Genomic DNA, 23603 nt, shown 5'->3' with positions numbered 1-23603 from the left:
GTGTATATTGCTTGTTGATAGGAGTGATGTATTAAGAGAGAGTGTACAAAAGAGAGGAGGAATGGCAGTTTCAACTGGGTTGAGGTGAGAAGGGTGAGAAGCTTCAGAGAGGCAGTAAAGGAGGAAGAGATGGGATCCCAAAATTATGGCTTAAGATATCTAATGATAGCTGTGTTGTGTTATAGACATGCTTGTACGATATTAAGATTAGTGAGCATTTTGAATCAAAGAGTATGATTAATTTAGCCTGTCTAAAAATATTTGAATATTTATTTAGGGACATGGAAATGTATTTTCTGACTGTTAGATTATGGCATTTGCAGAAAGTGACATCAGTTTGCCTTATGGCTATGATAATGTGGAATGATGAGACAAAAGTTGATTTAGACTTTTCTATTTGCAGGAAAACCATTAAGAGTACAAATAGGCAGAAATATATTAGTGGTTTCATTATATTACATGATAAGAAGGACACCTGAGTAAGCTGTTTCATAATTGCATCATCAGTCATTTATCAAAACAAAATATCTTGATAGAGCAACCAAATTTGGAAAAACGGATGGAGGTCTAGAGTATCCAGATAGTTTTAAACTACTCTATTTTTGTTATGAAAGAAGCTTGATGTTCAGTATTGTTACATTTGAATTCCAAGAGTCATTACAATGTGATGGTCCGCTAGCTTGTATTTTGTATGGTATGCTATTAATTATGTTGGTGCCCTTTGAGGGAAACTGGAATTAGTATCAGAAATTCTGTAGTTACTGAGAAGTAATAAATACAAATGCTAAATGTTACATATGTTGCTCATAGTGAAATGACCTTCACAAATGCCCTTTCACTTCTTAAAAATTTGGTGTATGGAAGGATGTCTGTCTTTTTGAAGTAGGACTAAGGTTTCTATGTGTGCGTTAATTACTAAAATAAAAATAAATACACAAATTAGGTATTTTATGCTTTACCAGAACAGCATGGATATATACATGTAAACAGATTTGTCAAGCACTTATGTAAACTAATATATGAACAAATTAGTGTCAGTTGTGTTCTGTTTTTAGTTATCTTTCCAAAGTAGTTTTCTTTCCTTCAAACTGTAAGACAATCCTAGTCTTCTGCTATAAGCTGAGAGTGCTTAAAATTTGTGATCTTCTCCTCCTCTGTTCTGTGATCGCCCTTTTTTTGTTTTTCCACACAGCCAGCTTTTCTAAGTCCGGCCCGGAATCAAAACTGTATTATGCTCTACAGAGTTCTCGCTGTGGGGCCTCTCTTGCTGTTATTTTCACTTCGTTACTAGAGTCAGAATAGAGTTTTAGTAGGTGATATGCTGACTTTTTCCTATTACCAGGTAGGATACTGAGGTTGGAGATACACCCTGGTTCCCATGCCCTTGTGTGGCCCTCTTGCTTTGCCTCATCACCAGGTTTCTAGTCTAGCTGGGTCCTTGCTCGTTTTTCACTGGCTGCTGTGCCAATGAAATAGGGCATTAAAGAGGGAGAAGGTGGAAGGATAGAGAGAAAAAGAAGAGCAGCTTGTTCTTGTTGCTGCTGTTGTAATATACTCCAGCTAAGTCATGATTAATTTCCTCAGTGTTGTCTGTCTTCAAAAGCGTGTCGTTATGCTAAAATATTTGGAACAGCGCACGTTAATTCACTCATAATCTTGATGAAATCTGTGAAAAGATATTCATGCTTTCAAAATAACTACTTGAAAATAAAAACATACTTACACTTGGTAGAAGAAAGAGCAATGTATTAATTAAGTAATAGTTATTTAAAAATCTGGAATACAGATAATTTTAAATTTGGAAATGCAGACATATTAAATATAGAAGTATAGTAGTTTCTTAAAGCTAGGTGTTTTTAAGTGTAGAAGTGTTGTGTCCAAATAATTGCACGAGAGCCTCGAAGTCAAGAGAATTGGTATTTTCTGGTGTTAGTGCTTCAACTCTACTGCTGTGTGGTCTTAGGCACAACTTGTTTCCTTATGTCTATTTTCACTTGTGATTATAAAGCATGCTATGATCAGAATAAAAAGCAGTAGATGATTATTACTGTATTCTATACCCCAAATACATGCATCTTGATATAGATGCAAATGTATTTTTCTTATCTCTTCATTCAGAGCTGGCTTTCTATTATGGAAATTAATGAGTTATTGAGGATTCTACTTTCTGATAATAAACCAGGTACAAAAGTACTGTAATTCTATAGAACTTGGATGTGTAATACTTTATGTTACAATATATTTTTCACGTTTTATTTCTTTTAAAGATGTTTCTGTGTTTCTAATTTTTCTTTTTGAAGAAGCATACACCTTAAAATTTGTAATCATTATATTACACATGCAATTCCAGTTTCCTGTGTCTGGATCTTTTGGCTTAGTGTGCGTTGTGGTGTATGCAATGTGCATATTTTAAAAGGAATGGAACAAGTTCCCAGTAGACAGGATGTTAGATTTCTCTGTGCTTTCTCTGGAAAATTTTACATGGTTGCAGACAAGATTGTTAACATGTAAAGTGTCCTTTTATTTAAAAAAAAAAAAAAAAAAAGGAGATAAAATCAGCAACCTGAAATCCTTATGAGAATGCCTCCCAAATGCCAGAATTGCCATTGCTCCAATGTGGACATGCTACACAAAAGGCACACCTTCAAATTACCTTGGAAACTTTTGTGCCGCGGTAGTATTTTCAGGACTCGCAGATGAATTGAGTACAACACATCGACCAAAATCTAGTTGTGAAGTTAGATGACAATCAATGATTTTTTTCCTGCTTAATACCAGTGATGAAATTCATACCAATTTCAGCAGTGTAGATTAAATACAAGGAGCTGTTTGTTAGGAAAAGGTGGAAAGTTTTTTAGTTGTTGCTCAAAGCACATTTTTATTTTGGTCTTGTTCGAAGGAACCTCAGTTTGATCTTGATACCTGTGGCAATGTGCTGCTGGACCCTTTCAGGTAACATGCTCAAAATGTCCTAGGCAACAGTGCATTTTTTTGTCATTGTAAAAGTATGCTTGCAGAGATATATAGAGGATCTGAAAAGACAGAAAAAAAATGACTGAATTCAACCATTGAGCCCACAGAACTGAAAAGCATATTTTTCACTTTACACTATTTTTGTTTACCCCCCAAAAAAAAGTATTTTTTGTCTCATCCCCTCAGTTTTTGTCTCCCTCAAGCAGTGGACATTTGGAGACTTCAGCCTTGTACTATGTTGCAGGCTGGTTTTCACACTTTTTTAAACCAGCGGTTGTAAATACTTTTGAACACTAGGTGGCCTACGTTCAGTAGGAGAACTGCAGTGCAGTCCTGTGGCAGAAAAAATGTGGTAAAAGATCAAAATGAGGTGCCACCTAATATTTCCAATAGGGTAGAGACAACTGTGAGAAGCAAGGATGTGGTCTGTTCAGAGCTTTTCCATTTATATGAAAGGTTATCTCTCTGTTTTCTGAGATTATCATACGAGGTAAAGTCCTCATTCTGCCTGCATGTGATTAAACAAAGTTCTCTTCCACTTGGTACTTTTTAGCCTGAACTAGATGCCTAAAAGTTTTCTTCAGAAGGGTGCTTCAAGCACTTAGAGTTGTTAAAATAAGCACCATATGTAAACGCGCTATTCTTTCCATGCATTCTGAAGTCTCTAAAGTGCATTTTATTAGACATGTTTTACTCCAGATTGTTGAAGAATTACGTTCTCATCAAATCTGCAGGTGCTAACTTCAGAAAAGAAAAGGCATGATGGAGTTTGCTTTTGATTTTTTACTTAGATGAATATGTGACGGGGAATATATAAGTGGTTAATTAATTCTGGAGGTGTGTAAAAGCCTACATAGGCCTTAGAATTGAAAAATATAGGATTAAAAAAGTGGTATGTTTCCTAATGCGTGTTTAATCTAACAACTTTCTTAAAACAGCCTTTTATGTGCTAGCAGCATGAAGATAAAAAGCCTCACTAGTTAAAATACAGTTTGATCTGCAAGATGCACTGAGATATTTAGGTCATATTAGCAACTCTGAAGTTCATAGAGCAACATAATACTGTGGACAAATATCTTGGTCCAAAATGTATGAGGTAGTATTAAAGACAGAAGAGATAAACCTACAAACTTAATTTCTGATGTTTAATTTTGTTGATTTACTAAGATTCACAAAGCACATCCAAAAGGGACTGTCTGTAAAGAAGAGAAGAAAGTTGCTCACCATCTCTTGCCTCCAGCAATTGCATGGAACAACCTGTTTTATCTGTCAGCCACATAGTATTTGTAGTGATTGTTGTCATGAACAGTTTGGGATCCCAGGTGTTTGTATTTATCAGCTGTTTGGCCTGCTCAGTATTACTGTGAGTCTCCTTTCTTGATACTGTTGCAGTTATTTTTAAGAACCTAATCCTGAGAGAATCTGAGTATTTAATAACAGCTGATATGAGAGCTACAGTTTAGTAATTGCAGCATAATAGCATCAATGGGTTAGGTTATAAATTACACAGTGACAGTTGTTTGAGTTGCTTCTTATTAATTAATGACCAGTTTCCTTTCATTTGCTTACCAACAGCCACAAGCAGCAAGCCATCCTGCCGTTTTCAGAATTGTTGATGAAATTTTCAAGTAAGTTTTGCAATTGTGTTGGGAAGCATTTTAAATGACCAGTTTAAACACTGAGCTTTTATTTATGAATATGCAGTATTATAATCTGTGATGTATTGTAATTTCTGGATATCTTATTCTTTTGCTGCATGCATGTGACTCTGTGTCACGTACTGGCAATAATAGCCAATGTTAATCTTGAAATGCAACTTGTGTGAAAGTTACGTTAAAACAATTATTGATACAATTGACTGCACTGTATTTTAGCCTTTAAAATAAAACTTTGAGTTTATTTTGTATTTTAGGAGGGATTTGTGACTGAAATATGATCTGATGTAGGAAATATAAGTGCTTGGTAATGACTTGGCCTGTGGCAGCATGAAGAGCTTGGAGTTGAGTTAAAACATTTGCACTGACGAGTGCGGCCTCTCTAAAATTGTGTTAAAAATCCTTCAGGATTGACATCAGCTTCAGGACTGACATCAGCTACGCTCTTAATAGCATTAAACTGTTGATCTGCCTGTTAGTAAAGAATCTGTTTTTGAATGCATTTTAAATTGTCAAGTAATATATATTGTTCACCACATGGGGGCTGCCAGTCCTTTGTACTCAATTTTCAGGCGCTTTTTCTCTTCCATTGACTTTCTTATGATTTCACCACTCTTTTTAAGTAGCTCTACCCCTGCCCTAGTCAGTACTACAGTTTTAGTACAAAATAATACTCAATGCTGACAAGAAACTGACAGTCCTCATTCATCAAAGCTTCTGCTTCATAAGGGAAAAACAGCTTCTGGGTGCATGTATTTGGTGGTATTTAGGTGTCTATGTGTATGCACAGTTGACATTTGTGCAGGTACTAACAGAAGAAAGTCTACTGCAGATGTCTGTGTTGTGAGAGGGAACCATTTTTGTAGCTCTTGCTATAGCAGTCCTTTCCATTACTGTTTCCATTTTCTGAGCAGGGTTAGCATATTCTGAAGAGTTGAAGTCGACAGCAGTCACTTTCCCGAGGAAAAATGCACCTGAGGATTGATATGATTTCTAAACAGACCTGTACAAATGTCTTAGGTTGGAGGCTGTCTATAGTGATGGTGTAATGAGACAAAATTAGTGTATAAGTATTTCCTAATAATACTTTTTTTTTTTTTAATGTTGCAAATGATTTCAGAAATTCAGCGTATTCTTCTGTTGTTTAGCATAAGAGTCTGTCTGTTTTCTTGCTTGCTTTTCATTGTGTCTATTTAGTACAGTCATGCACTGCATTAAGTACATCCTTTATATTCTTGGCGTTAAACCCTTAATTTGTTTAAAAAATACTGTGTTTCCAGTCCTCTTAGTATTAAATGAAGCTGTACATGTTAGCCTGCTTTTGCAGATCAGTTGTTTCTGCAGCTTTGTGTTCATTTTTGCTGTACTTCTCTGACATACCTCCAACTTTTTTCAAGTGCTGCCCAGAAATTAACACACCATTCTGTATTTAGTCCCATGGGAGGTTTTAGAGAGTTGTTGCTGAAAGAGAACTTTTACTTTATTACTTTCTACACCCAGCACAAAACTTCAGTTATGTTTTAGGGGGCAATTCTCTGCTAGAAGCATACATCTCAACGTTATATGTCTTTCAGGAATAATTTTTCCTGCCCTTTGTATTCTCTTTGTGCGTGATTTTGTTAGACTGTTTTATCTCAGGCATATAAACTTTTTTTTTTCCCAAGTAGAAGCTTATTTTGTTGTTATGTGTGTATATACAGACTTCTAGCCTCTGTGAGTTTCTATGTAATGTATGTTGATATGTATGTTTCTATCCCCTATTATGTCAGGGATTATATTTTCCTCTAGTTTTGTGAAACTTCTGAATTACAGGATTGTGTTATTTGTTCCCATCTTGCAGACTGTTATGGAAAGGGATAAATAAGTCCCTAATAGTAAACACTGTGGTATCTCAGTGGCAGCTTACTCTGAACTCTTTTTCCCTTAACATTACATGTCTCTCAAAGATGAGAAGGAAAATTACTCTCTGCTGCCCATGTCTTTTCCTGCTGCATTTTCTCAGGAAATCATTATGCCCTATGGAAGGCCAGTTAAGGCTTTCACCTTCCTGACATATAAAATGTCCAGAATGGGTTTTTATGATTTCAACAGTGAAAGCACTTGGAAATGCATTTGTCCCTAATTACTTCTGTAGCAGTTACTGATTTAGAGTACACCTCTGGTAATATTCATTTCTTTTTGTGCTTCTGACTTGTTGCTTAACAATCACTAAGGAGTCACAGAGACTGAATGCCAGCTGTATTGTTTAAATATTAGGTTCAATCTTTTTGTTTAGTATTTTAAATGCCCAACTTCTTTTTCTAATTTCCCTTGCTTCAGTAGGAGAGCAATACTTAACAGTCTTAGTCAAAATAGTTTTCTTTTGCTCCATGTACCATTTCCCAGGAGATTATGCTTTTCGTCTAATTTGACATGGCCTGTGGGACACAGGCCAGCAAAGCACTAAAGTATGCCTGACTGTAAGCTTGTGAATAGTTCTGTTGACCCAGTAAGACTATACAGATGCTGAAAATTAAGGTTCTGGGTAGTCTATTTTTTTTAATGTTACTCTTTTTTTCCCATACAGGTAGGGGAAATTCTTTATGTCTGTGTGTTTATTGTATATACGTAATACATATATGTATATTTAACATATGTTTTCTTTAAAACATGCCTGCGAAGTTAGTAGTTCTGTCAGTTTTCATGCCTGATGAGTTCAGACTCAGCTTGAGGCTACAACATGGAAAGAATGTACTTTTTCCCCCCCCCTTCTTTCAATTAGCAGTGGTGTGATTGGCACACTAATGATCTGATCTGTCATAATCTAACTTTTCAATGTGTAGGAATGCACTGCTGGAAACTGATGGAGCTCCAGAAGTTATGACCATAATACAGGTGTTTACACAGCTCTTTGTTGAGGCTCACCAGAATGATAACAAGCAGGTTAGTCGAGATCTATTTTTAATGGCTTTTTTTTTTTTTTTAATGAAAGATGAAATTTGTAAGAAAAAAAAATTATGCTGTTAAGAATGGTGGTTGAACATAATGAGCTAAATAATAGTGTCCCTCTGCAGCCTTATGTGCATGCCAAAGCATGTCAGTTTGGACGTTTTCATCTGAGAAAAATGCAGTGCAAAACCAATATGTAAGAGGAATTTACCTGACATTAGCCTGGAATAATTCCCCAATCTAAACTGTGACTTACACAAGGGCAGTTATTTTGTTATGCGGATGCTCAGGTTTCTGCCTGCACAGTCAACAACGGCATGATCATCTATCTTGGATAGAAGGGTTGAAATTTTTAAATGAGTTTTTCTTCTGCAGTAGCATGGATCTTGTTAATAAATGAAAGGGATGTGATAACCCCCCCTCTCTCCCCTTCCAAAAATTCATAAGTAGAATACAAAATAGTCAGTTTTTTAGTTATTTTGTCTAAAAGGTCAAAGACCTGGAATACATATACCGCTTTCAGTCTGTAACCTTCAACAGTGACCTTTCAGAGATCTTTCCTCAGTCTAAAGCCTGAAGTTTCCCAGCTTAGGAACTCTTCTCCTGTACAAGTTTTTGCCCTGCTCTTACTGAATTAAATGAATTATTTTTGTTGTATGCTTGTTGAACCAAGAGGAGGATCAGTTTCTCATTTTTAAATTTCAAAACGGGAATTTGAAAAAGTCTTGTTCTGTTTATAGCCTACAGGCGTCTTTAAGGCACCCAATACACACTGTCATTTGACGTTTTTACCATTTTATTTGGTTATGATTTTTTTGTTTTTGTTTTGTTTTTGTTTTTCTTTTTAACCTCATGACAAAAGTTTGGGGAAGTATCCTACTGCTTAATAGTTTTCCCTTTTAGACTTGAAAAAGTTTCTAGTTCCTTTGACTTCTGCATCTTTTTGGAAGATGATGGTTAAGATGATAGTTAAGAAAGGTTTGGGTCTTCATCTTGGAACTCGTGATGTACTTGCTTCTAATTAGCATTGTGATTGACTCCGTCTTCTAGCTTCAAGCACTATGAATTAAGGATGAAACTGCAGCTGTCTTGTGTAATGAGTAGGTGCTGCGCATGTAAATTTTATGCCACCCTGGTTGCATGGCAGCAGCACATTGTGTAGCCCCAGGGAGGTGGGGGTGACTGGGTGCAGAATGCACGGAAAGATCCCACACCCTTCAGACACCTTAGGGCTAAACCTGTTGTGCAGGCAATGAATTTGCTTTAGGGTGAAAGTCGTTCATCTGCTAACACTGTGACATGGAGTATCGCCCACTTTTTTTGAAGCTGATTTTAAATGTTAGGTAGATTTCCTGTATTCAGTTTATATACAGTTTAATTCATTGGGCTCTAATTAAGGTAGTATCTTCAATATTGGAATCTAAAATCCTTTGTTTCAGAGTTTTTGAATGAATCATAATGTTAGCTAAGACTTGGCATATAAGAATGCAGGCATGGACTACTTCCTAAACTTTGATTAAATCAGTCCAATCATATTTGTTTTGTCATACCAATATTACATGTATACATAAGGCACCCATCTTTGTGGTATCTGGATACACTTAACAGGACATAATTTACTCTATTAACATTTCACATAAGAAGGGTAAAACTACTTAATGACAGAGGATGAAGAGGGATCTGGCTGGCTCATTTGAGACTTTAGGAATTCATAGCAAAATTAATTGAAAAAAGGCTAAGCAAACAAATGTGTCCAAAAATTCTTTCAAAGAGCCAGGTCTTGTCTGGCGGCTGCACAGGTTTGCAAGGTAGGAGGAGAATGATTCCCTATGCCAGTGTGGCAGATGTCAAAAATAACTGTCTTTTCTAATAACTTTGCAGACTGTTTAGAGAGAGCAAGAAAATGTAGGAAAAAAATGGACAGTTTGAAAAAAGGGTGTTGTGCAACTTAGGAGTAGATTTGCTCTTCTGTGTTTTGGTAGACAGAAAAAGGTATAAAAGGAACATGGAGTTTAAACTTACTCAAGAAAAAAGACCGTATGTGTAGTCAGCAAAAAAGAAATTGTAAGAATGCACATATTAGGACTGTTGTTGGGATGATCCCCTATGTTTTGTACAAGCAGGGTTTTTCAAGTTTGTAATGATAGTGAGAGCTGACTTAAGGATACTTAGGTCATGTTAGTTTTGAATTTATAAACCTAAAGCTTATGTATTTGTTTGATAGAAATTGTTATTTCCTCCAAAGGTGTTTTTGCTTGATCGTTCCATGATCACCTGCTGTTTTCACCTAGAAATTAAGTATTTGTTTTAAATAGCTGGATAAATGTTTTTAATTGGTGTTCCACTTTTATTTCCTGTTTATTGTTATGTGACGAAGGTGGTATTGTTATGTCAGTTGTTATATCCAGCCAATCCAAACTTGTTTTACCTCTTATTACCGTGTTTGGTAGTTTGTGATGGTTTATGTAAGGAACGAACTGCCTAAATTACTGTGCTTGTATGGTAGGAAGCAAACATTTTTGCTTTGCTTAAACTGTATGCTGAAAACCAGTTTTCACTTATCTTGCAAAACTGTTGTCATACGTAATTCATGCTGTGGGTTGTCTTGGCTACTAACTGTGTTAAGGGCTGCTTTTTCATGGGGATTGTTGTTGCAAGCTAATTGGCTACAGGCATATGTTAGTATAGGGATTATTAATTTTTAATTAACGTAATTCCACTTGACAATAGACTTTTAGAGTCTTATAATACCAGTGATACAATGTACTGTTTGAAGATATTGTATATATTACTGCGTAATTTCAAATAACTATTGTTTACAGAAAAGAAAAATAATGAGAATGTGTCATTCCATGTTTATAAGACATGTACATTAAATCTGAATGAAATGAGTTTTTCTTAAACTAAATGCAGTCTTCATTGGACTCAGAAGTTTAGGGCGTTTTATATAGTCTATTTTCCATGTCTGTGTTTTGAGAGATGGTCTGTTTGCTGAATAGTCTTCTGTCCTGAAAGAAAGGAGCCAGAAGAGTGCTAAGGTCATTAGTACGGTGACTGAAACAGAGCTCACATTGCAGTTATACATGCACACTACACGTTAGACGTGGCTGTAGTAGATGCTTGCAGAACAAAAAGATTAAAGGTGTGCTGCTGTTAGTCTCACAATTGCACAAGCATCTATGTTCACAGTGTACAAATCACACACAGCTAAACAGAGGGTGAATTTGTCATCAATGACTACCTACTGAATAAGATCCTAAGAGTTTTAATTTTCCATTTCTGAGCATAGGGCAATTATCTACATCATACCCTCAGATGTTATGGTTGTTACTTGTTCTTAGCTGGATAAGGTCCAGGAACCCATTTCCATCATAAAATGAAAGCAAATAAATTAATATTTCTTTTTACCTCTGCGTATCAGAATAAAGAAGAATAAAGATTTTTGTGGTTATAGTGGAAAAAAAACTGGGAATAGTAAGATTTATTTCTCATCGTACTCTTAATCGTTTTTAATGCGTGTATTAAAAAATCCATAAATACTTATTTTTTCTAAGCAAGCTTTTCTTACAAAAAATAATTAGCAAAATCTTAAAATAATTTTAAGTCTAGAATCAATTTTGTGTCTTTATACTTCAGAATGTATTGTTAGTTACTATGTTAGATGAGTTTGTTAGCTGTGGGTTTCTTCTTAAGAACTTTCTCATCAATTTTCAAAACGACAATTTTGTATTTTAGCATAAGTTTCCATTGAAGGCCTACTTCTCTCACCATCACCAGCCTCTTGCAATAGCTTTACTCAGATGTCCTTTTGGTAAGTTTCTTCAGTAAATTTTTACAGCATTAACTTGCGTTGTCTGTATGTCTTAAGTAACTTTAAAAGGGCCTAAGAAAAGATTTTTGACTGCAACTTATATTTTATTATTTCCTTAAATTAGGTGTTTTAACTTTGCAATTCTTATAACAATCTTTTAATGTATCTTCTGTAGGCACACCTAGTTATTATGTAAGAAAAATACAGATACAACTCTGAAGAAAACTAAAACCAAGCTGGATAACAAGGGAGGAATGCATTATTTTTACTGTAAAAGCAGTGATGCTAGGAATTAAGACAAGTTACTGAGATCTGTAAAGATATGAATATTCTTATCTTGCGATACCAGTAATTGTCATTATGAAAATTGTCATACGTATGTTACAAGAATTAGTGTGTTGCCTTGCTGTTTGCCTCTGTAAGCTTGAATTCAGCTGGGCTTTTAAACTGCAAACTGTTTTTTTTTAGGTTCTTCATTTATGTAGATCAAGAAACCACTACTTAACGTGGTACAGTTCTTCATGAGCAACAATTTCTGCTCGGTGTAAGAGCCTCTGAGAATGTTTTTCTACTGGTTATATGTTAATATTGAAGAAGAATTTGTACAAGGGTACATCAGCTTAATTTGAAGAATATACCTAGCTGTACCTCCTTACTTGGCATTGTCACTGAGTTGTTCTAAGAAAATACAGTAATAGGCTGAAAATTATGAAATTTTAAATGCTGTGTGAAAACAGAGTCATGTTGTACACATTTTAATGCTAGTTTAGTACGGTTAATTTTGTACTAATTCTGTTCTGGCTGAACCTTTGCACTTGAAAAAAAATCATTTTTCTTGTGATTTTTATTCTCCATTGCCCACTAATTGCCAGCTACGCACTCCTGTCAACACTTGAAACACATTTCAGAAGTGCTCAAAGCATTACTAGAAGGTGAAAGCATTAGGTAAGCAATATTGTATTCTCACACTTTTTTATCCTTTGCATCTGTTACTTTGTGGAAAGTCACATACTTTGCAGTCTTTGCAGGCCACATTTCTTCAAGTGTAATTTTCTTATTATTCTCTAAATTCAGCCTCCTTTTAAAGATATAGGACTTAGAGTACCTTTAGAACTGATCTTTGTAGCACATGTAGATGACCAATAAGCCCCTCAGAAAACACAATTTCGTAATTCCTTTCACTTCAGTAAACAGCTGAACTGTATCAAAGAAGTGCTTACTTGCCTTCTCCCATTTCTCTCCTGAAACTTTTAGAATCTGTTCTGGATTGAATTTCTAATTCTATTTAGCCTGAATTTTTCAAAATCATTGCTGTGTCCAGAGAGGGCCCAGTGCAAACAAGCCAATGGGAACTTGTCCTGAGCATTGCCCTTGCTCATTCTTTGTCTTCAGGACATGGAGCCACTGTTCACACTTAAGAAGAGTCTTCTTTCTCCTCATTAATGCAGCAGAAGCAGAGTCCTGAAGAAGCACTTTGAGGGGATGTACAGGGAGGTTTGCCATGTGGGGAAAAAAATGAGCCCAAACTATGGGCTGGAGGAAGGCAGGTTACCTTTGAGGATGCTGACTGGAAACTTGGTCTGACATTTTTCCATTTCCTGGGCATAACAAGAGAACTCTCCCCTCCAGAAGAGCAGCTAGTATTGAAAAAATAGCAGGATTGCTTATAAAGGAGATGGGATTGGCTTTTTACAGGTTTGTGCAAATATCTGAACTTCAATTCTCTTAATTTTTTTTCATCAATATACAACTGTTAGGCTATTTCATAGTTTCTTATGTTTCACGTGGAGGTGAAACCCCATGTGTCTGACCTTTTATCCTTAGCTTTTTTGTCTGAATGGTTGCTATAACGGAATGATAGTGTCTGGCTGCATTAATTCTGCTTTGGTGATAGATGTTCTAGGAGTATATGAAGAGAATGAAAAAAGATACATCCCTATCTGTTGCTGCTCTCCAGTTCTTTTTTTTACCAGGTGTATGATCAGACCCTAAGTTGGTTATAGCTTTGATAGGAATCTGCTTAGGCCTACTCCAAGAATGAGCCTGCCAAAGAGTATTGAACGGCTTTTAAACTCAAAAAAAAGCCGATTTCATTTTGATTTAAAAACTAAAAGAGTTTAAATAGAAACATGGAGTGGCCAAGTCAGATAGATTCACAAAACAAGACTCCTAACTGTTGCCTTTTTCATGGTGTCCTGAGAGGCAGGTCCTTTTGTCCGCGCTTAGTTTCAGTTAATTCATAGAGGGTTTTTTTTGAGTGGTAGAATAAAGTTTTTGCGATTCCCTCTGAGGCCTGGCTGTCTGCTACCTGCTTCTCGCTTTCTGTTTGAGCTGCAGTTGGGTGCTATGTCTCGCCTGTTCTGCTCTGAAGTCTGTCAAACCCTTTCTCCCTTAAAGCATGACCAGTGGCTGACCCTGGCTTCTTAAAGAACCGTAACTCAAGCACAGAACAAACAAATAAAACAAATAACATCCATCATAATGTGTTACAATAATGCAAGCATGCATATCTATTCTCCTTTTGTTGCTTAGCCTTTTTTTGGCTTATTTTGCCCTTTTCCCCCTTTGGCCTTGATAGTACAGTAGTTTGAATAGTACTGTACTTGCCAGAATATCTTATTTCCTTTACAGTCACGCAGCGATTATGTTTCCTCTCAAATGCCTCTCTGTTAGAAAGAAAATGGATCTGGCTTAAGTTTTTAGAAACTAATATCCATGAGGAACTGTATTTCTTCTGTCTTTTATTGATTTATTCCTGATTCTATATCCTTTCTACTTAATGAGATTAACAGATGAGCAAAAAATTACTGCAGTACAGCATATCTTCTTGTCTCTTATAATGAGTGCTTTTTGTTTATGCAGCTTTTTTTCTGGTGCTCTTATTTGGTACTAAATGTTAAGTCTTACAGCAGAGTGCTTCCTATGCATTGCTAATACATACAGTGCCTCTCTACCATTTTTTATTATTATGTGTAGTCATGTCAATAAACAGTAAATGTTACATGGTATTATAAAATAGAAATCAACTGAGGTAAGTTTACAAAGAAAAAAAAATATCCCAGAAAAACTGAAGGACCATTTATGGCAATAGTGGCTGACATAGTTGCCACTAGAGAGTGAGCAGAGACTGTGATGGGGACAGAGGTGGTGGGGATGTGACTCCAAACCAGGCACTGGTTCAGGATGATATGGCAGTTACAATGAGTTGTAAGTGCAATGGTGCCTTGGCTCTCTAGGCAAGCATAAGGTTCTGTTCTGCTGTGTACATGTTGAAGTCATTTTAATGCTTCAGGTTTAAGGATATGTATTTACCCTCTGAGCTATCAACGCTTCCAGTTGTAAATACTGTCTATATTACCTTAGTATAGCTGTCAATTCTTAATAATTAGTTTTTAATTAAATTTCTTGTGTAATTGTAAGTCCCTGGATTTCAGACCTTGCCTATCCACTTAAGTTGTCATGACATTACTTACTTATCTCAAGATAATTCAGATTATTTTGCTGAGGGGAAGGCTATTGTCCCAGATTACTATTACATTTGTATTGTTTTTCAAAGGTTTTTATTGTTGCTTTTCCAGATTCTAGTGTCTTCAGAGACTCTATCAGCGTTGAGCCTGTTCCTTTATATGAGCAATTTTAGTCTTACATTTTGCCACACATCTCCTGTTGTTCCATGGATCAGAAATGTGCTGTTAGCCGCGCTAAGGCTGTGACATCAAAAGCAATGATTTATATCACTGTCACATTGTTCTGTATTTTCCAGCCCATCCTTTGCCAAACGGTTGTGTCTGATGTCAGTGCCCACCTGTCAGTGACCCTACTTGTCCAAATATATTAATATGGTGGACTTATGTCCACCAGGAATAGGATTTTGAGACCCCAGGATAGTGTGGCATATAGACATTACGATTTACAGTATCAGTAATTTGGGGGCACCTGTGGAGGACATGTCTGAACAGTATACTCCTAGGCATGGAATGTTATCTGCACTCATCATACCTTCAGAGCACATCCCCACATCTGTGGGGATTAAAAGCACATCTTCCCACCTTTTCAGAAAGTCTAAAAGATAAAGCATTTTATTCCGACCGTCACATTGTCAAATTCTCCAGATGATGAAGTTGTCTCAGACCAGCACCTCAACTCCTGAAACTTCTAAAATCTCTTAGGCTTCCCTGGGAAGGGTGACACAGCAGCTCTTGGAATCCCCAGCAACAAAACAGAAGAAAAACCTCTGATTTTTCAGCCTAACAGCTTAGTAGGACTAGTCATTCTTGGTTTTTAGTCTCCTTGCTTCCTCTCTTCCTTCCAGAAGCTATCTATTTGACTTGCTGCTCAGGGGGAGGCTTATCATTACTTTAGATCTCCTCATTTTTTCTGTTCTCGCAGGTCTTTAGTTGAAGCAGCTGTGGCGAAAATAATCTGTCTTAATTTCAGATGAGTACATACAAGGGAGTGTAGAGATGAGCTGTGGTCCTTTCTGACCTTTCTTTTCCTTGCTGCTGTAATTAAGATTGTAAATATCTTCCAAATTTTCATTGAAGAGGATCAGAATTTTAAAAGCCAGGAGATGCCTATCCTTAAAAACTTGCATTTAGTCCACTTAAAGGTACTTCCTTCTGAATCATCAAAAACATATGCTCTCAAACAGAAAAGAAACTGGAAAGCAATATAAGCCAATAGTATGTTAGAGCAGTTTTTTAAGATAGGATTTTAAGTTTTTAAAATCCTTAAACTGGAGAGCATTAACTGTAAAGTTTAATTTTGAGGTGTATATTTTAATAGTTTTAAAATAGTTATTAAAATATTTTATATTTTAATAGAAAATATTTTATCACTGCTGTTTTTTGGAAGCCAGTGGTGTAGATACTCTGTTCAACAAAGTTCACTTTTTAGTAACATTGGTGTTTGTTTTCTTTGGTCTTTACTGCAAATAATACAATGCATGAGTACTTGCTTAACAAGTGAGGCATTATCTGCTGAAGAAGAGTTTTACACTCATATTTAATGCCAGCACCCTTTGTAGTTAACTTAAGACATTTTAAAATGCTTAATAACAAGAAATACTTATATGTTTTAAATTTTCTTTCCAGTTCGTTTGCTGACCTTTTTGAAATCTGGTTTTTGATTGCTCGTTTTGGAGAATGGCTGGATATTGCAGCAGAACAATTACTGAAGGCCTCTGTAGAACCAGATGCTTTGCTGTGGCTGCTGGCATTTTACTACAGTCCTCAGAATGAAAATCAGCAAAGGACTCGAACAATGGTGAGTACTGTAGCAATAGTAACCAGCAGTAAGCAGACAACAGTCTGCTTATATCTCATTGCTCTGCAACCGACTGTACATTCAAAAGAAAAAAAGTGGTATACACTGAAGAAGACTTTGGTTTTGTAAGGTCTTGTGGGAATTGTACTGCAGTGAAGTAGTTCGAAGATAATTTTTGTGGATTTTCTTGCTGGTGACATTTAGAAAACTTTTTTCCTTTTTTTTAAGGATATTATATAGACTTCTTGGCATTCATTTAAATAACTCATCTGCTTCTAATCAGAAGTTCAGCTGATCTAGGACTGTATTTTTGAAACGTGCATGGAAGACTTGAGCACTCGTATGTTATGGCATCCTCTGAGAAAGAAATATTTGCAAGAGGAAATTATAAGAGCAGCAGCAGAAGCAGTAAAGATATTCATCAAACACAGTCAGCACTGAATCCCCACCATACCCATCTATTCTGATTTCTATTATATCTCTCATCCCTGAATTTTTGGCCTGTATGAGATTGTAACAAGCATATTACAGTCCCACATGTTAAGTTTTTAACAGAATGCAGCAATGTTGTAACCATACTCCCTGTTGCATGAAGAGGGGTATGTGTCTGTGTATACGTGCACAAGAATGAAAATCTTAAGTTTAGACCTATTATGCAGGTTTGAACTAACCTGGGGAATATGTTCTCCAAAGCTTGGATTAAAAATCTCACTGCAGTATCTCTAGTTTTCCTTAATTTTAAAACTGATACATTTTGTTTTAAAAATGCAGCTCAATACAGGATACTATTAGAACATCATGCTTTTACATTTTGCATCTAATGCTCCACATATTACAGTGTTTTACAGTGTTTCATTTCCTTCCCTTCCTCCTCCCACCAACAAACCCCCACCCCCCGCCAAAAAAAAAAGAATTGGCACTACAAATCCAAACACTTTTTAATTTTTTTTTCTCTTGAAGTTCTCATACTCTTCTAGGATTAACAGAGTTTGCATGCATGGGGGTGGAAAACTGGCTGGGAAGGGTTAGGCTAGAGCTACAGGGGGCGAAGAAAATAAAGTTTTAAAATGCAGTTTTGAGGAAGGCAAGACCAAAGCAATAAACACGAGCAAATAGAAGACTGTAGGTGTTGAGATCTGTATATATGGAGCATTATTCCGTCTCCAGTGCCACAGAATGAAATCACGTTGTCCAAAATCTGGTCATCGCTCTGTGTGTCCCCGGTGTTATTTATCAGTTTGTTATTCTCAGTAATAGTGCATGACAAAGTTGAGTGAGAGAAAAGCTTTTCCATTGAGAGCCCACGCAATTACTCATCTATTCCCGGAGGTCTGATATTTCAGTTCAGTATGATTCTTTTATTTAGAGTTATTTACAGTGAAAAAGATTGATATTTTCTACAAGTCAGGCTACTGGAAAAGAATTCCCTTAGTTAATACAAAGCTTCTGCCTTTTAGTTAGCCATCTGCTTTTCTCTGCACTATGCTTGATAAGGTTGTCAAGAAAATGTCCTTTGGCAGCTTTCAGTGGAGGTTATGGGCATATAGGCTGTGCTATCTAAGAGCCTTGTCAAACGGAGCAGTTCCCTCCTGACCTGTTGAACCTTTCATTGCTTCAAGATTACCACTCCTGACCTGCTGATCTCCAATTTAGCTGTAAACAGGGGCAGGAAGATGGGATAGGAACTTCTGCCAGAGACCAAGCTGGGGGGGCTCTTCATCCAGCGTATTTTCATCTGGAAAGGGGTGTGCTCATGACTTAAGATTTTGAGTTTCTGTCACTTGTTTTAGATAGCAGCTTAGATATGAGCAAGATTGGAATACTCAAAGCTGAAATGATTTAAAGAAGAAAAAGGCTACTATTGCTGTATACTAGAGTTCACTCAGACGTGCAGCCTGTTTGAATATTCTGCTCCTCACTCTTTTATTCATCTGTATGAGTTCTTTCTGTCATTTAGAACCTGAGACATTAAAGGAACAAAGCCTGGAGGTTGGTCATGATAACTTTGGCACTAAGTAGGGTATGTGAGCCTGCGGAGCCGATCCTACTAGCTAAAAATCTGCCTGCTAGCTTAAAATCTCCCATTGCTGGCATGTGGGGTGGATGTATACACCACCCCACATGGGGATGTATGGGATGTATGCAGGGATAAAAGATGTTGAGGAATTCCAGTTACCTTACTTTATGTGCTGGTACCATTTGCCACCCTATATGTAATTTTGAACCTAATTCACTTCCAGAATAGCAGCTTTTGCAGCCTATTTCATATGGAAATGATAATGGAGAGAGGATGAGAAAAGTGAGGTCAGGTAAATGACTAAAGAAATTGCCCTAATGAACGTGATTGTGGTGTCCGTGTCCTTTGTCCACCGTGCAGTGGTATATTTTTCCTTATTTTTTCCATTGCCTTTGCACTACTGGGTGCTTTTTAAAAAATTTTACTAGTTTATTTAGTTTATTTTTAATAAGTAGAGATTATAGAGCAGAATTATTGTTAAGATTTTTTTTTTGCAATAGTTGCTTATAGTTCTTTCTCTATTGTGAAGGTGCCAAAATTGTCTGTTTTCTAATCCTAATAAGAATGAATGTGTATTGGCTAACTCAAAAGGTAAAAACATAAATTGCAAACAACACAGGAAGAAGGGAAAAAATGCATTTTTATCAGAACTTTTTATCAGCTGAGGTCAGGTTGCACGGGGATTAAATTGGTTTGTAGCAGCAATATTGAAGTGAGCCCTTGAGGAGCCTCTGTTCTTTTTCCCACAATGCAAAAATCTGACTATGTTCTGCTGAGGGATTTTCTCCATTTCCTTTTATTATTAAAAAAGGTCAAACCCTGGCTTGATGCCCTGCCTGCTTAGTTTGCAAGACCAAAGAAAGTTAAAAAATCCATTCTGTCCACTTACGTGTGTGTGAATCAGTATAAAAAAATGTGTACTGCCCTTCCTTTCCTGTTCTCTTGCTGCTTAAATTCAGACTCTTTTCATGTATGGGTCGTTTCTGCCAAGGATTCAGTTTCCTGTTAGTGAATAAATCCAAAGGAAAAATACCACAGATATGACCTTTACTCTTCTCTGATCCTGTGTCCTTTGAAATTTTTCCCTACAGGTAGAAGCTCGAGCAGTCTACAATCAGCTAGTGATGCTCTTCAGCTGTACAATCCTCTCTGTCGAAGATCTGGAGGCTGCTATACACAAGGCAGATATAAAGCAATGTTGTACCCAACGTCTTATAACACATCTTCTTATTACGTTTTTACTTTTTTCTTCTGGTGGACAAATGATTGCCCAGGAATTTATTTCCCATGTAAGTGTTCCTTCCTCTTTTCAGTTTAAGTAAAATATATTTTTCTTAGTATTCTGGATTTAAGTTCCTATCTCGGAAGAAAGAAAACACCTAACAGAGAGTTAAAGATGATCTAAATACAGCAACTATATATTACCTGCCAAATCTCAATTGTAGCTACAGTCAAAATGTTTTCTTTCTTGACACCGCTTTCACAGGATCCAACTGAAAAGATTGCTCTCCTGACTGTAGAGCTACAGAAATATTCTGACTAGTAGCTTGCAGTTAAGGGATAAGTTCATTTACATTTGACATCAATACCATGTGCAAACATTTGCTTTCCCCAATTATCAGTCACTCCCTTAATTATCCAGCAACTGCAGAGGTAATCCAACTATCCTCCTTCCGTTTTGCATTATGCAAATAGATAGGAAATAAGTGTTAGCACTGAAGAGGCAGAGGTTTGGTGCTTTAGGAAGGCCGGAGGGGAGAGTAGTGTAATAACTGAGAGAAAAAAGAATGAGGACCTGAGTGAATATCACTTACGGGGTGAAAAAAAGCTGAAGAAAGAAAGTAAAAGCCTGGATGTGTGATTCAACATTTTGCTATTGTTGATAAGAGCCTTCAGATCTTTTGGGGCAAGCAGTCAAATGTTTGTGTCTCTCAAGATGAATGGTCCTATGTGAGTATGAGATTAGAAATGTATTCCTATCCAGTTGTAAAAACATTTTTTAAGAAGTTCAAGTATACTGTGCAAGCAGGTTCAGGACCACTGTGTGGTTTTAGCACTTCAGAAGATCTTCCTTTCAGCAACAGTGATCTGCATTTCTTCTGTTCTCTATGAGGTATACGGCACATACAAGGACTCTGGTTCTGTGACATGGGAAACTGAAAAACTGTTCTGGCTGACTAAACAGACAGCATTTATATGTGTAAGAAGGGCTAAGATATTTTAGGCATCTTAGATATAAGTTCAGAAATGGTCAATTGCTCCTAAGCGTAAGAATATAATTTAAAATCAGGGATTTTCTTTGTATTTTTCAGTCTGCTGTTGCTAGTATTTCTCTTTTGCATGGTATGACTGTAGCATGCAGAGCATGACAAGCAGCTATGCTGTAGTGTACTAGTCTGCTGCTGTAACCTGTTAAGGAAGACTGGAGGGAAGTTGTTTTCTTCTTTGTAGAAGCAGCGTAAATGGATTTTAAAACTATCTGAGTATTCTCCAGTGCAGGGAGGCCATGGGTTGGTGTAGGACATAGTATGTCAGTCTGTTTTGTTTTGACTGTATCTCTGTAAGTGTTACTATGTAGCTGGGGTCTCCAGTGTGGTTTGATGAAGGCATGAAGGTAATACGCGAAAGGCAATGGAACCAAACTGGGATGCATGGCAATAGTTTTCGTTAGGACAGAAAAAATTTGGGTTTAACAGATTAGCAGATACGTGGAAGAAAGCCACTCCTGATATGCAAAAGTGGCAGCTTATGGTCTTTTCTGGGGACTTTGTTATGCTTCTCCATCTTTCTTGGGGATGGGATATTTTTACTTTTGAAAACTTTTTCAAAGAAGCTTTTTTCATACGGTTTCCTAAACCCACCAAGACCTTAACATATTTTTAGCTGATTTCTAACGAGATCACTCTTACATGGTTGCATTGTCCGTTAAAAGCTTTTGAACCTCTTGATTTCTTTCAGCTAAATTTGAGAGAACATTAGAAATCTCAAAGGTGCTTAGTTTCTTCAAGATGCGTGAAAAGAGAACCCTCAGGTAGAAGGCAAAATGTTATGCTTGAACTCGACTCTTGTTAGATATCAGAGCATCCAATGTGTGTTCAGTGGTGAAGACAAAACTGTGGGCTTCTGTGGTTTTGTTGCTAGTATCAATAAAAAATAATTAGTACTTCAGTACAGAATTAGAGTTTGCATTTGAGCAATATAATTAAATTATTTCCCTTCTTCTTGGTTTTCTTTCAGATTACTGGGACAAACGACGCAAGCAAGGAAGTTTGTAGCCTTCTCATCCGTACTGCATACAGAATTAACCGTGATGGAGAAAGAAACCAAAGGACTGTGAAACTGGTGAATGAGCTTCTTCGAAAACTAACATTCAAAGTTTAGATTTTTAATGTAATGTATTTATCAAGCCAATGAATCAGCAATTTAGCCAGCCTTTCATAGCCAACTTGCACAGCTAGTTATCAGAATATAGGAAAAAAATGTATTACTTAAGGATAACCCTTACCTCTGTCTTCTCTCGAATATATTCGAAACTACTGCTTTCTTGGAAATATTAACCTATTAGAACATAACAGTAAATATTAAAGAAGGTTGAAAACTTTGTGCTTAACCCCTTATTTTACTAGGAACCTTTGTCATTTGAAGCAATTTATCCACTTATTGTTTATCTGATTGTGGATCAGGGTTTTTTTTCCCCTCAAATTATGTATGGTTTTATTAGCAAATGGTATCATACTGTTCGGTTGTTAAGTTGTTCCTAAAATGTTTTGGTCCATAGTTTTCCTTTTATGAGGCTAACAGTGATCCCAAGTGAGAGTTAATGAGTCATGGTGAATGCACTCCATGTTCTCAGGAAATCAACAACGTTTCCTGCACTTCTTAATTCTTTTTGAAAATGTTTCCAAAATAAAACTCCTCTCAGATTTGTGAAATGGTATTTGTCAGTACTGCAGCTTTCGCAGCGCGGTATTCTCTGCAACATGCTATACCAAACTGTTGTTCTGCGTTCACAGATACTGCATGTAGAGAAGTTTGCTCACAGATAGTCTATCTTCAGTGTGCCCTAGTTGATGCTGTTGTTCATTCCTTTAAGAAATCTTTTTTCACCTAAACAAAGTACAAGGTAGGCTTGGGGAAAAAATATATTTCAAAGACCAGACTTTCTGCAGAGAGCGTATCATTGAAACTCATCTCCTTTTGTGTCCAAAGGTATAGTTTGTTTGCTTACTCTCTCTTTAGGTTGTCAGATAAGATGATGATGGACAGGGAGCGATGGCCCACTCTTCTACGCTTATGAAAGCGTTTGTCCCCAGAAGTTTTATGAACCTGTTTCAAGTTTAACTAGAAAAATAAGCATGGAGAATAATAATGTTCTACTTGGAATACTACGAAGATACTGCTTGGAATAATATTGTTGCGTATAAAATCTGAGGCATATATCTTAACTTAACACAGCTTTGTGAGTGTAGCATTTGTTTTTGAGCAGGAGAAAAGAAAATTAGCGTACTTAGTATCCTTTGGCTGTGAGAAATGGAAGGCTATTTTCTGGAATGCTGCTGAGTAATTTCTTAGAATTTTGTTCTTGATGAGTCATATCAGACCAAATTACAGAAGTTACACGTCCTCTCAGTCAACTTATTAATATGCTTGTAATATTTGCTTCCAAGCATAATGAAGAATTAATAAATGTTTAATATATGTTTGTGAAGAGCGTTGTCTTTCCTTTGGAACCAAAGATATTTCTTAGTGAAAAATCAGAGAGAGATCTGTTGCAGCTTTCCAATTGTTGGATGCCACATATATGTGCAAAAGCAGAGTCAGGCATTCTGGTTTTCTGTTGCCTAAATGAAAGGCATGTTTTTAAACTGAAAAGTTGCTTTGTTTTCCAAAAATTCTAAGGCATTTGTCCTGAGGGAACAGATGTGTGGAGTATTGTCCCTAGGACGACAAATAA

The 23603-nt window shown here is 36.5% G+C and overlaps 1 protein-coding gene across 28 annotated transcripts in view; it reads left to right on the top strand.

Annotated features, from left to right (window-relative positions):
• Positions 1–23603, top strand: part of FANCC (FA complementation group C) — a 101793-nt gene that overhangs the window by 67149 nt on the left and 11041 nt on the right. For 15 of the 28 annotated variants that reach the window (XM_068928128.1, XM_068928122.1, XM_068928121.1 and 12 more), the window contains 7 exons: positions 4549–4601; positions 7451–7550; positions 11292–11367; positions 12240–12312; positions 16461–16632; positions 19741–19938; positions 21887–21991. In XM_068928128.1, the coding sequence (XP_068784229.1) occupies positions 4549–4601; positions 7451–7550; positions 11292–11367; positions 12240–12312; positions 16461–16632; positions 19741–19938; positions 21887–21991 (777 nt within the window). Of the gene's footprint in view, positions 1–4548; positions 4602–7450; positions 7551–11291; positions 11368–12239; positions 12313–16460; positions 16633–19740; positions 19939–21886; positions 23358–23603 lie in introns of those variants that run through there. The other 13 variants (XM_068928146.1, XM_068928140.1, XM_068928138.1 and 10 more) reach the window with 1 other exon arrangement.

This window comes from Struthio camelus, chromosome Z, assembly GCF_040807025.1.
Source record: "Struthio camelus isolate bStrCam1 chromosome Z, bStrCam1.hap1, whole genome shotgun sequence".
Lineage (NCBI taxonomy): Eukaryota > Metazoa > Chordata > Aves > Struthioniformes > Struthionidae > Struthio > Struthio camelus.
Note: the sequence above shows the minus strand (reverse complement) of the source record. Positions and strands in the feature narration are given on the sequence as shown.